This window comes from Simochromis diagramma, unplaced genomic scaffold (assembly GCF_900408965.1).
Source record: "Simochromis diagramma unplaced genomic scaffold, fSimDia1.1 OVJJ01000317.1, whole genome shotgun sequence".
Lineage (NCBI taxonomy): Eukaryota > Metazoa > Chordata > Actinopteri > Cichliformes > Cichlidae > Simochromis > Simochromis diagramma.
This window is the reverse complement of record NW_024386994.1, coordinates 2,034,270-2,049,056: the sequence shown is the minus strand read 5'-3', so window position 1 is coordinate 2,049,056 and position 14,787 is coordinate 2,034,270. Positions and strand designations below refer to the sequence as shown.

The 14,787-nt window shown below is 38.2% G+C and overlaps 1 protein-coding gene across 1 annotated transcript; it reads left to right on the top strand.

Moving 5' to 3' along the window:
- Window positions 1-12,128: 12,128 nt before the first annotated feature.
- On the top strand, window positions 12,129-14,214 carry LOC120739164. Its single transcript, XM_040040861.1, has 6 exons — window positions 12,129-12,181; window positions 12,344-12,688; window positions 12,804-12,842; window positions 12,934-13,044; window positions 13,154-13,185; window positions 13,904-14,214. The coding sequence occupies exons 1-6, from the start codon at window positions 12,136-12,138 to the stop codon at window positions 14,021-14,023; spliced, it is 693 nt and encodes a 230-aa protein (XP_039896795.1). The 5' UTR covers window positions 12,129-12,135; the 3' UTR covers window positions 14,024-14,214.
- Window positions 14,215-14,787: the final 573 nt, after the last annotated feature.

Here is a 14,787-nt window from a genome sequence, read left to right as displayed (position 1 = left end):
GTGATTTTTTTGCGAGTGTGCATCATGACAGTGACGTACGCGAGTGCAACATTCGTGGCAACAGCTGCGTGCAGATCAAAAATGGATAATATATCGAGTGCGGGAGAGAGTATGAGCGTGCAGCGTTTAAAGCGTGGAAGTACTGACCTTACTTTGAGTTTGATTCCGTGAAAAGTGACAAAAACATTAGCGTCCACTGTTCACTGCGTGGGAAGAAAACTTCTTTTTACAGTGAAAAAAATCCTAAACGTCCGAGCAAGCACCAAGTACGCTACCACGTAATGGGAAATTCACAGAGAAACTGCCGTATTCTTCCACTGACCACTGCGGCACACCTGCACCAGAGCATACCTGCCCCACTCCTGCTATACAGGTGAAAATAGAGCAACGGGACCGCTGAGTCTTTGTTTTATTTTCTGCTGTGTTTTACGTGCATCTATTGAAAGAGTGAGTGTAAACACAAAAAACGAATTTATTTTATGTGCTGGAATGTGTAGAAAATAGGTTTAATTGTTAAACAAATTTCTTCCAGTCAGAGAATGTTGCATATAATTTAATGTTTGCTTGATGCATAAAGTTACATTTGATTACATTTTATATGATGGATTATGCAGAAAAAGTAGAATTGGGCTGAAAGATCTATTGCTTTATCACCTATTTAGGGGATAAATCATGTTTTAAAAAGTTACTAATTAACTAAGTAACTAACTACTTTGAAAATAAGTAATCAGTGAAGTAACGGGATTACTTTTTTCAGGAAGTAATCATTACTGATTACTTTTTCAAGTAACTTGACCAACACTGATGACCAGACAGCAGTAGTGTGTACGTATATACTATCAGGTGTTGAAAACTGAAATCTTACAGGTTCCGAAACAGCAGGTTTTGTCACTCTCCAACCAAAATTCACTCAACCAGCGGCTAAAGAAGATCAAAACTATGCTTGAATTCGCTCTTACTTTGCTGTTTGCTTCCACCATGATAAAATCACACTTCCTTCTCAGTGTACTTCAAGACCAGTTTCCCATTAAAAATGTCTATTTTGTGCATTATTCACTCGCTTACTAAGCACCAGCTAACCTTCCAGTATTCAATTTTGATTATTAGGACACCGCAAATTCATTAAAACAGTTTCACTGTTACAATATTCTGGTACTGCGCTCTCTTTGATGAATCTTGTGTTTGTTTCAGGCTGGATCTCTGTCTCTGGTTCTGATTTCAGACTGTGGAGGTCCAGTCTGGTGAAGAAGTCACACGGCAGTGCTCCAACATTTCCAGAAGTTCAACGCATACAGAGTGGTTCAGAGTGGTCAACAGAGCTACGTTGAGCTGCATTGCCTCTATGTATGGCTCCAATGGACAAGCTTTATTCTGTGATGGATTTCAAAATGGAAAATTCAATATGACTTCCAACAACGTCGCCGTCTTCTTCAAATAAAGTCAGTGGATTTGTCTGATGCTGGCCTGTATTTCTGTGGATTTTTCTTGGACTATCATATAATTATTCTCCACTAGGGTAGAGTTGAGAATTCAAGGTGAGTTTAGGTTAAAAACCTTTCTTTGCAACTTTAGTGTTTCTCATCAGTCATGTGGAAACACAGTAACTACAAACAGCAAATGTAAAAAATACAACAATCATGGTCACAGGTGGTGAAACCAGTGAAGGGATGATTTTAAGACTGAAGGTGAGATTCCGTGATGAGTGGAAAGATTTTAATCTTCACTGTGCAGTACTTTCAGTATCTTGTAAAAATATATCTTAACCACACTTTTAGAAGAGTGCAACAGAACGACCCAACCATGAGCATCATCCTGGCTGGTCGACTGGTTTACTCACTATGGTTGGTCATTATTTGGTTTTAAAAATCAGGAAACTCAAACAGGTAAATGTGGCTATAATTAGTTTCACCTACTCTTGCTGCTGATCAACAAACCCAAAGCAAAGTACTGTGTGTCTAATAAACTAATTACAATTTCATATTTGGCCTTTAGGTCCACACAGCAACCAGAGCAAAGCAGTGAGGTAAATCCATCTTTCTCTCTATAAAATGTTATTATTTAACAGAACAATTAAACATTTGATGACTCTATGAAAACATCAATCTTCAAGCAAGGAGAAAGAACTCTAAACCGTTTATTTGAATGAACAAAAATGAATTATTATAACAATATAACACATATAATCCCAGCAAAGATATGTTTAGTAGTTGTCACTTAAACTGTCAAAGTTGTAACTATAAAAGAATAAAGAAATTGTATTGTATTAATATAATCAATTAGTCGACGATTATAAATTAAATGCAATACAATAAAATGCTCTGTATGCGAAGAAATAGTTCTTCTGTTTTTAGAAAGCAGAAGCATTAACATGAAGTTTGTTAAGTCAAAGAAGAAGAAAGAAGACTTTCTTCCAGTTGTTACAACACAAAGCGCCACCATATTTATTGAAGATCCATGTGTGCATAAAGCAAACTGCTATGAATTTGCTATTCAAAACTCAATATAAACTGTACATCACAGTGATGGCTTGGGTCATTCCACCTCCACTCAATGTTTTTCTGTATGATAATATGGTGACTCTTATAGTCGTTAATCTGAGTGTTACAGATTGCATATGTAATGATGTTATGTATATCTGGTATTATATTGAGATATTATAACTCCACCATTCTTCATATTTTTAACAAACACACAGCGTTCACCTAAATTCTTTGATATTTCAGAATATGAGTTCAGGCGATCTGAATATGCAGCTCTGAGTTTCCAAAAAAAAGCCAAAAGAAGCTGTGGACCTACCACACGAGACCTGGAGCCACATGTTATCTATGCTGCCACAAGATAGACTCACAGGATAGCCTTTGCCTGCCTAACTGCAGAGAATTAAGAATAAATAAAGCATAAATAAAACTTGCATTTGGGCCGTGTTTGGGTACTCCTATTGTGTTTCTGTGTCTGTCTTATTGTCAGACTTTGTCTGAGTCGAAAAATGTAGACCGTAGTGGTCTAATAGACCATGAAAGGAAGCAACACACAGCACCTGACAGTACAACTGAGGTGAAAAGCCCCGTGGGGTCTGTAACACTCAGAGGAGACATTATAGGTACAGCTAGCTCTGAGCCATGTCGGCCTTTGGACGTGCCTCAATTTTCTGTGGCATTCTAAAAGGTGCTGGAAACTTTCCTCAGAGATTTTGGTCCATATTAACATAAAAAGCATTACACAATTGTTACAGATGTGTTGACTGCACATCATATGCAAATCTGTTCCACCATATCCAGCAGTGCACAACTGGATTGAGATTTGGAGATGGAAGAAAGCATTAATGAACTCACGTCATGTTTAACAAACTAGTTTGAGATGATCTGAGCTTTTTGTTGTAGCACATTATCCTGATGGAAGCAGCCATGAAAAATAGGTGGACTGGACAAACTGAGATAAGCCGTAGTGCTCAAATGAACCATTTATACCAGGGTACCACCACCCACAGCTGAATCCTTAAATAAGGCAGGACGCATTAAGCTTTCGTGTTGTTTCTAACAAATTCGGACATTACTATCAAAATGTCATAACAGGAACCAAGATTCATTAGACTGGCAAACTTTTTCCAATATTCAGCTCAAGGTACTGCTGCTTACTCAGGGGAATGAGTAAGCAGCAGTGGGAAGAGAAACTCTCTTTTAACACTAATAAGCCTGTGTCCGACCAGGCTCAGGGATCTGCAGCCATCTGCCATGGTTAGAAAACAGGACACAAGACATGCTGTGGAGTAAAAATGACTAATGCTAAATTCATAGTGGTCTATAAGCATATAGAAAGTGAACAAAAACACAAACATGCATCATGGGAAGCCTCCCCAGAAGTCTAGGCCTATGCAACATAGCTAAATTGGAAATTCAGGGTAAATATATTAGGGTTGCAACAATACTCGTATCAGTATTGAACCGTTCGATACAGTGCTTCGCTTCGGAGTCCCCCCCACCCCCCACCCCTCCAGTGACCCTCACAAGGATAAGAAGAAGAGATGTATGAATGAAACTGATAAACCTCTCCATCCACCAGGCATGAGTCTGCCACCTCACCTAGAGACATAAACTGAATGCCCTTGCAACAGTCTTCATCCACTCCTCAAAGACACATGATGCACCACAACCTGCCCCTCTCGTTCTCTCTACAGGCGACATATATTGGAATGTTTATAACCAGATGTAACCACACATATTGTTAAAGTGGAATAATGCACATTCAGGGAAATGATGGAGAGAAAGGACAAATAAAAAACAGATGATAAATAAAAACAGATGAAGCAAAATGATCAAGTATCAGTCAAACAAAAAACACCCTCAAATTTGAAAACAGTGAAACTAGCCTCTACTCATGGTCAAAGTATCTCAGATCACCTTTGTTTATTTTTCTTTGATGCAGGCAAGAAAAGGGCTTTCGTTTTAGCTGATAGAATGCTGTCACCAAGTGGAAAATTACAGGGGGAGGAGCTGAGACTACACAAGAAACATCGTCAGGCAAGAAAGCTGCCCATACACACACCGACGTGTCAGGATGTAATAGAGGACAATGAAAAATGAAAACACCTGACGAAGTTAAAATAAATCAAATGAATACACATAAGATATTATTTAATTCAGACTAAGAAACAGCTCTAGTGCAATCCCTGGCGGCATAATTTCATTAGCCGTTGTGCTTTATAATAAGTGTCATGACTACACATAATTTTCATCAAAGCGTGCCAGATTGTCTTTAAAAAGTATATATATATATATAGATATATACATATGTGTGTGTGTGTGGGTTGTGTGTGTGTAATTTCTCATTCTCAATGTTTTTTCCTAAAATAGGTAAAAAAAAAATCTGTAAATGTACAAAGGCTGGATTTATCTGGTCAAAAGCAAGTAGTTCAAGTTTCATTTCTCTTCTTAAACTTCACGTGAACCTCTTCTGACTGTGCTCAGACCACACTGTGCACTCTCTTCCTGTTAAAACGACGAGTATTTTGCTCACACCTCCCTCCCCCAAAGACCTTTTGACTCCCCCTATGAGTAACTTTGTATGCTCTTGTTTCATTAAGATAGAACAAACAAACCAGCAGAAAAACGGACACAAAAATGTTATAATGACTTCACTAACATCCATGTTTACCCTCATGCACATAGAGAATCAACTAAATGTACAATCACATACACACTCATGGATGTCTCATCTCATCTGCTCTCAGAAGCTAAGTGGGGTTAGCTTAATGAAGTATATTTTTAGGGGTGAAACGATACACAAAATTCATGTTCGGTTCGATACTTTGGTGTCACGGTTCGATATTTTTTCAATACAAAAAATGTTTGTGCCTTTTTAATTTGTCATTTTATAAAATTATAAATATATATTTTACTCAAAAGTACAGTTTTTAAATAATGTTGCTGAAACAACAAAATTATTAAAAAATAAAATCCGACATACTGTTTGACTTTTGTCCATGACGTGCTTACTTCAGGGTCATACTTCACATGAAGACCAAAATAGTTTCAAAGGCCAGATCTGAATGAGGTGGGGGAGGTTCAGTTTCGGGTAACGTTGAGGCAGTTGCCATGTTCCAACGAGCTTAGCTTCTGTCTTGCTAGCTTGCGCTGCGCTCAGTGATCTGCACTCGACAGTGCCAGACATTTTCCCAGTTAGATTTGGACAGTTATTTTTTGTAAAACTCCCCCTTGTCCCATTTCTACCTCAGCCAATCAAGCATGCCATTATCTGTGTTGCAGATATCAGAGCTCTGGCATTTGCATTGTATAGTAGGTCAATACTAAGATGAAAAAAGAAAAAAAAAACACTCCATCCCTAATCCCATTATAAGAGCTATGTGAAACAAACTATCAATGAATAACGGTCGGAAGCGCACCTGTAACTGGAAGGTCGCCGGTTCGATCTCCCGCGGGCTCTCTATCCTGGTCGTTGTGTCCATGGGCAAAACACTTACCCTACCGCCTACTGGTGTTGGCCAGAGGGGCCGATGGTGCAATATGGCAGCCTCGCTTCGGCAGTCTGCCCCAGGGCACCTGTGGCTACAACTGTAGCTGCCTCCATCAGTGTGTGAATGTGAGAGTGAATGAATAGTGGCATTGTAAAGCGCTTGGGTGTCTTGAAAAGCGCTATATAAATGCAATCCATTATTATATATAATCCAACACAGACAGACTGGTTCAAAGTTATCAACAGAACTAAGCCCACGCTGATTGCTGCTATGTATGGCTCTCAAGGCAAAGCTTCATTCTGTGATGATTTCAAAATGGAAAATTCAATATGACTTCCAACATCACCTCTGTGTTTCTTAAAATCACACAAGTGAATTATTCTGATGTCGGGCTGTATTTCTGTGGATTTTGCGTGAATAGCATACGTGAATTCTAATCTCCAGGTTAGTTTAGTTCATATGAAATCCAAAAACACCTCAGAGACAAACAAGAAATCACAAAGTATTATAATAGCCATGGTTCTTTACAGGCGGTGAAACCAATGAAGAAGAGGATTTTAAGACTGCAAGTAAAATTACTTTCTGTCTCTTAATTTTTTTTTCTCTTTTTCCATTGTGATCAGTATTATTATGTGTGCAATTAACCAGACTGAATTGGAGTGACGTTTTATATAATTGCCTTTACAGAAGAGCCTGATAGCGCACACAGATGAAAACCATTCTGGGTTGTCTGACTGGTTTACTCACATAGTCATCATTATTCTGTTTTCTAAAAATCAGTGTTCATCATAGACACATGAACCGATAGAACAGAGGCTGCAGCCTCACTGCTCAATAGTTTGTTGCCTGATGAAGTTCACCTGTCGCTGGCTTTGCCATGAACAAGGTGCTGGGCTGAGGTGACATCACTTGGCATTAGTGCCACTCTGGGTTCTTGGCTAGCATGCTATCTGTGCAGATGCTTGCAAACAGCAAACCTGTAGACTGCACTGCAATTATCCTCCTCTGACACACAAACTAAAGTACTCTGATGCCTCACCATTGCTAATTCAGCTGCACTGTCTGAATCCAGAGCACGTTCAGATTCTTGGTTCCAAGTTTTTGAGCTTTCCATGGAGAAGCAGCAGCTATCAACTTATTGTACATCATACAGATAGACAAAATGAAGGACATAAACCTTTTCCCACAGTGGGCCCCAGTCTTGCGAAATCTCTCACCTTGTTTGAGAACTGTGGTTTTTTCAGTTTTTATCTTTTATCTTATCTGCCAAAAAAGCAGCCTAGTGTGGCAACACTGATAGTTGCTAGCAGGGGTTTTGATGGCCCACTGCCTGGCTAGACCATTCTCCACGTGAAAGCCTGGACAGGTTGAAAGAGGCTCCTTAATAAGGGCTGCATGCTGAACTGAAAAATGATTTTTGCAACATACTTTTTTCTTTGGGTTTTTGTTCTTTTTGTGTGTTTTTTACAACAGCCAAGCTTCTTATCATCATCTCATACCTACCTGTCTTGATTCTGTAAAAACAAATGTCACAGTTAAAAATGACACAGACTAATGTGTTTTCAGCATTTCTTCATTAGGCTGTGACACGTGTCAAATCTCAACACACTGAGTAACCTCATGTATCATGGTTAACTTTTCCAGCTCAAATGTGCAACTAGTATGTTAAAGTATTATGCCAGAGTGCTACAGTATATCAGTGGTGCAGTGTTGCTATGTTGCCTCATGCAGAGGTTTAGCCCTGCCATTGACTGGGCTACTATTAGGAGCATGTAGGAAAAAGGACTGCTCTTGCCATCAAGTGGCGCGACGCCGTTATGTCCAAGCGGGAATGGACTGATCTGTTCAGTTCTAGAGACGTGACCAGAAGCGAGATGAGTAAAAGTGATCACAGACTGTGGCGTCAGATATTAGCTAAGTGATGACTCCACAGTGTCAAATTTTTCACCTACAGAAGTGGGCTCTGTTTACTCTGCAGTGTTGGAGACTCCACCCACAAACACCCAGAAGCAGAAGGCCTGCAATAGAGACACAGTGGAACAACTCGTTGTTTTATGCTGCCAGTGCATAGAGCTGATTCTCTGTGTTCATGATGAGGTAGCACGTTTAGTGGTTAAGTTTTTTTTTTTACCTGGACTAAACATTTTTTTATGTTTGTTTTTTTGCCTTAATTGTCTTCATACAAATAAAAAAAGGGCCATAAGTTTACTAATAGGGAGAGTCAAGTGGTGTTCAGTGGGAAGGAGGCATGAGCGAGATACTGATCACTGACAGGAAGAGACTTCAAGTGTGGTTGAAGTCTGAACTCACAGCCGTACAGTCAGTAATGGTTCACAAGCAAGGTTAAGACGACGGCAGCGGAATTAAAGTACTGTCTTTTGACTAGATAACACCACCTTTGTATTTTCACGACTTAGAAAAATATAATGAGTGTATTTTATATGAAATGTAATTAAAACATTTTTTTCAATCCTGCAGCTTTCATGAAAAACAGTGTATGAGTCACGAATAAAATCTCTGGAACAGTAGGATTCGCTGGATTTTCAAGACTACAGATGATTAAGAATCAAGAAAATCAAAAATCCTGCAACAGTTACCTCTTTACTGATGGAAACGATGAAATCACAGATTTAAAAGTACATTAGTGGTACTAAAGTTACATCATCAAATTTATTTTAACTTTTTTTTTTTCATTTTCCTCTATTACATCCGACCACAGTTGTTTAATCAACAGTTTTCTTGCCTGACCATGTTCTTGAGCAACATTCTGGCGGCAACAGGTCTTGGAACTCCACTGTTATTTCACTGTGGTGACAGCACTGTTTATCAGCCGATGAAAGCCACAGAAACGCTAGCCTTTCAAACCACACGCAACAATACTGTGCTGTTTTCACACTTACTTATTTCACTTCATTCTTTCGTTGCATTGCATGGACCGATCAGAACAATGAATCATAGTTGATCTAAGGTCTTAACCATGAGCAGAGGTTGGATTCACTGTTTTCACATGCATTTACTGATAGTGGTTACTGATAGGGTTAGGGGAAAAAAAGGGCTCTGAGAGAAAACTTCATAGAGCAGCGCTTCCCTTTGTCAAAAAGCCTCTTTAGGTGGCAAAGTGCTAATCAGTTAAGCACTCATGTTCTTGAATGAGTTAGTGACTTTAACTTTCCTAAATGTTCTACTGTGGGAGGTGCCTGTGTGAACGTGTGGCACTTATTTAGGCTCCGGCCTTTATTCTGCTGCCACTGACATGCTTACTCACTCAGCTTCATGCATTGTACATAGAATGCACATGTTCCGCATTCAGGTAGGCAGGAAGTGAAACACGTTGACACTCTTCCTTTCTCCAGTGTAGTTATCGAAGATGGATGGATGGATGGATGGATGGATAGATAGAAAGTAGATGAAGATAGATAGATAGTATCAGTCTTCAAGTTAAGGCTAGATGTACCTTAAAACCACCATAATACAACCTAACATAGCATGTAAAAACAAGGTGGCCAGGTCAATCAAACTTCTGAGAAGGTGTCGTAAATTCAATCCCTTGTTTTGTTCAGTCTGCATGCCAAAGTATCTTGGGCAAGATAATAAGAACCCCACATTGATTCCACAATGTTTTTACGGAGCGTGAATATTGGATGGAAGCACTTAACTCATTCACTGCCAAGCCATTCCAAACGGATGCTTTCCACTGACTCTGATAGCCGTCAAATGGCAAGTGAAGATGAGTTAAGTGGGGACTGTGACAAAGATAACAGAAAGAATATATTTAGCCAAAAATACTTAAGCATTACAGAAACACTATGATTTAGAAAAATAGTACAACATAGCAGAAATACTGTGTTTTACCAGAGACACTGTGATGAACTATAAATATATTAATTTTAAATTAATACTATGTTTTAGCACAAATACTATAGTTTGGCAGAAATACTATCATTTGGCAGAAATACTATGATTCAGCACAAATACTCTGGTTTAGCACAAATATTATAACATAGCAGAAATACAATTATATAGCAGAAATACTATATTTAGAAAGAAAAATATAATATAGCAGAAATAGTATGATTTGGGACAAAATAGTAATAACTTAAACAGAAAAATTGGAAAAGCAAAATGGACAGCTGAAAAAATGCTGAACATTGCTGAGGGTCGCTCAAATATACTTGTTAAATGAAAAAAATCGGCAAAAAAATATATAACAGCCACACACTCACAAATATAGACACATATGGAAACACACATGCACAGAGAGACACACACACAAGATCCAATTCAGTCAACCAGTCTAAATATATTGAATTTGAATCTTACAATGAGATCATCCCATAAAAAGGCTTTCTCTCTCTCTCTCTCTCTCTCTCTCTCTCTCTGTCACACACACACACACACACACACACACACACACACACACACACACACACACACACACACACACACACACAGGGAGAGAGAAGTAAGTTTCTAGGCCATTCAAGCAGCCTGGGAGCTGCTGAATTTGAATCCACCAATCAGAGAGCCTGTGCACTTTTTTCCGCCAAAACAGGTGCACGCAGCACAGAGACACATTATTTTTGCAGTCTATTTCTCATAATGACGACTCCCCTCAAACAAATGACCATAATTTCCTAACCGTAGGGGCTAGAACGGTCATTCTTACACCGTTTTGTTCAGAAGAGATGGGGGAATCTTAAAGTGTTGACAATTTATCATTAAAATATGAATTATTAAAGATATTTGACTTCTAATGCACCATAACTGAGTAGAGCGAAGCAAAAACTGCCTTGACTTGCCCTCAAACAACACTTTCTAACTCTAAATGTATTTGGAGTATCAATATCATTCTTTCACCGTAAGAGACAGCAGGCTTTGGTGAAGAATCATGGAAATTTTCAGGTCTTTGTGGAAATCCATTAAAAAGATATGACGAGAGAAAAAAGTGGTTCATTTTCAGAGTTTGAAATCTGAAGAAATCTGAGCGAAGGACGAATTTCCTACCCTCAAACAAGTCTAACTCATTTCAGAACGGTAATAGGTGAGAAAATAATTCTTGAATTGTGAGCGTCAGGAGTGTCTGAAGATATACTGGGACAAGCCTTATGTCTTAACTTTGCTTCGTTAAGGAGATATGATGATTCGAATATGCCTCTCATTACAGAAATCAAGCGGTGATTTTGAACAAGCTCTCCATTGACTTTCTATGGAGAGTTTTGCGACTTTGTGTTGGTCTGAGGAGATTTGCCAAAATTCTATAAATTCCACAACAATGATAGTGACATTTTCGGAAAGCCAGCAAAAATACCTACGTTTTGATGTATAATTTGTGGAAGTTGAGTGAAAATTGAGCAAGTAGCAAGAAGTTGTTCGGACATGAAGAGAAGACTGCAAAACCTTCAGTGGCACACTGGAAGCCAAGTGCATAGCAACCATAACAACGCATGTATTTTGTGAAAAATCACAATTTTGCAACTGAAAACTTTAAGAGGCATAAAAGTAAAACGGTAAAATATTTGAAAAAGCTGATTTATACCTGAATAGCCCAATAATTTGAGAACATTTTAAAGTTTGAATGGTTGTTCTACGTGAAAATATGAGGAAGTAGTTAAGTTTCAAAAACAAGCAAATTTTAGCAGAATTGCAGACGTTTCCCATTCATTTCAATGGGACAAATTAAGCTTAATATTTTAAAAAGTATAATAGTGAAAAATACCAAAAGACATAGCACACATTAGCAGAAATAGCAGAATACTTTAAAATTTGAACGGTGAAAATCGGCTGAAAATTGTGGAAGTAGTTAAGTGCCAAAAAGTGTACGGAAGTCCCAAGAGGAACTCAATAGTGTGGATGCTTAAAGCATCCACACAATAATAAAGTATAAAGAATAAAGAGAAACAGGAACTCAATAGTGTGGATGCTTAAAGCATCCACACAATAATAAAAATTTCATAGGAGATATTCTTTTTGCATCTGAAAAGCATGGAATCTCCATGTACAAAACCTTTATGTATTCTATTGATAACAGATGAAACTATATGCAGAGGCATTGCACACTACTGATAGGTCATTGGCAAGTTAAAGAAAAACACCCCGCCCCTCTAAACCCCTTATAAGAGCTGCGTGTTACAAACTATCCGATCAGTGGCAGATTTAATGACACAATGAGGAGCCTCATCTTTATAAGAGCTTTGTTTCAATGCAGCATAAGTAAGTAGTGGTACCTTACTACTCTCTACTCCAAATTATGCAACAGCTAACCTTCCAGTATTTCAATTTGATTATTAGGACACCGCAAATTCATTAAAACAGTTTCACTGTTACAATATTCTGGTACTGCGCTCTCTTTGATGAATCTTGTGTTTGTTTCAGGCTGGATCTCTGTCTCTGGTTCTGAATTTCAGACTGTGGAGGTCCAGTCTGGTGAAGAAGTCACACTGCAGTGCTCCAACATTTCCAGAAGTTCAACGCATACAGAGTGGTTCAGAGTGGTCAACAGAGCTACGTTGAGCTGCATTGCCTCTATGTATGGCTCCAATGGACAAGCTTTATTCTGTGATGGATTTCAAAATGGAAAATTCAATATGACTTCCAACAACGTCGCCGTCTTTCTTCAAATAAAGTCAGTGGATTTGTCTGATGCTGGCCTGTATTTCTGTGGATTTTTCTTGGACTATCATATAATTATTTCCACTAGGGTAGAGTTGAGAATTCAAGGTGAGTTTAGGTTAAAAACCTTTCTTTGCAACTTTAGTGTTTCTCATCATGTCATGTGGAAACACAGTAACTACAAACAGCAAATTGTAAAATAATACAACAATCATGGTCACAGGTGGTGAAACCAGTGAAGGGGATGATTTTAAGACTGAAGGTGAGATTCCGTGATGAGTGGAAAGATTTTAATCTTCACTGTGCAGTACTTTCAGTATCTTGTAAAAATATATCTTAACCACACTTTTTAGAAGAGTGCAACAGAACGACCCAACCATTGAGCATCATCCTGGCTGGTCTGACTGGTTTACTCACTATGGTGGTCATTATTCTGGTTTTAAAAATCAGGAAACTTCAAACAGGTAAATGTGGCTATAATTAGTTTCACCTACTCTTGCTGCTGATCAACAAACCCAAAGCAAAGTACTGTGTTGCTAATAAACTAATTACAATTTCATATTTGGCCTTTAGGTCCACAACAGCAACCAGAGCAAAGCAGTGAGGTAAATCCATCTTTTCTCTCTATATAAAATGTTTATTATTTAACAGAACAATTAAACATTTGATGACTCTATGAAAACATCAATCTTCAAGCAAGGAGAAAGAACTCTAAACCGTTTATTTGAATGAACAAAAATGAATTATTATAACAATATAACACTATTAATCCCAGCAAAGATATTGTTTAGTAGTTGTCACTTAAAACTGTCAAAGTTGTAAACTATAAAAGAATAAAGAAATTGTATTGTATTATATATAATCAATTAGTCGACGATTATAAATTAAATGCAATAACAATAAAATGCTCTGTATGCCGAAGAAATAGTTCTTCTGTTTTTAGAAAGCAGAAGCATTAACATGAAGTTTGTTAAGTCAAAGAAGAAGAAAGGAAGACTTTCTTCCATGTTGTTACAACACAAAGCAGCCACCATATTTTATTGAAGTATCCATGTGTGCATAAAGCAAACTGCTATGAATTTGCTATTTCAAAACTCAATATAAACTGTACATCACAGTGATGGCTTGGGTCATTCCACCTCCACTCAATGTTTTTCTGTATATGATAATATGGTGACTCTATAGTCGTTAATCTGAGTGTTACAGATTTGCATATGTAATGATGTTATGTATATCTGGTATTATTATTGAGATATTATAACTCCACCATTCTTTCATATTTTTAACAAACACAGCGTTCACCTAAATTCTTTGATATTTCAGAATATGAGTTCAGGCGATCTGAACTATGCAGCTCTGAGTTTCCAAAAAAAAGCCAAAAGAAGCTGTGGACCTACCACACGAGACCTGGAGCCACATGTTATCTATGCTGCCACAAGATAGACTCACAGGATAGCCTTTGCCTGCCTAACTGCAGAGAATTAAGAATAAATAAAGCATAAATAAAACTTGCATTTGGGCCGTGTTTGGGTACTCCTTATTGTGTTTCTGTGTCTGTCTTATTTGTCAGACTTTTGTCTGAGTCGAAAAATGTAGACCGTAGTGGTCTAATAGACCAGTGAAAGGAAGCAACATCACAGCACCTGACAGTACAACTGAGGTGAAAAGCTCCCGTGGGTCTGTAACACTCAGAGGAGACATTATTAGGTACAGCTAGCTCTGAGCCATGTCGGCCTTTGGACGTGCCTCAATTTTCTGTGGCATTCTAAAAGGTGCTGGAAACTTTCCTCAGAGATTTTGGTCCATATTAACATAAAAAGCATTACACAATTGTTACAGATGTGTTGACTGCACATCTATATGCAAATCTGTTCCACCATATCCAGCAGTGCACAACTGGATTGAGATTTGGAGATGGAAGAAAGCATTAATGAACTCACTGTCATGTTTAACAAACTAGTTTGAGATGATCTGAGCTTTTTGTTGTAGCACATTATCCTGATGGAAGCAGCCATGAAAAGATAGGTGGACTGGACAAACTGAGATAAGCCGTAGTGCTCAAATGATACTCATTTTATACCAGGGTACCACCACCCACAGCCTGAATCCTTAAATAAGGCAGGACGCATTAATGCTTTCGTGTTGTTTCTAACAAATTCGGACATTACTATCAAAATGTCATAACAGGAACCAAGATTCATTAGACT

Excerpts from the sequence above, each read along its gene's own strand:
- LOC120739164 (XM_040040861.1), top strand. The coding sequence starts at position 12,136 with ATGAGGAGCCTCATCTTTATAAGAGCTTTGTTTCAATGCAGCATAA. Across the intron at positions 12,843-12,933 it reads GGATGATTTTAAGACTGAAG|AAGAGTGCAACAGAACGACC; the intron begins GTGAGATTCCGT and ends CACACTTTTTAG. Across the intron at positions 13,186-13,903 it reads AACCAGAGCAAAGCAGTGAG|AATATGAGTTCAGGCGATCT; the intron begins GTAAATCCATCT and ends TTGATATTTCAG.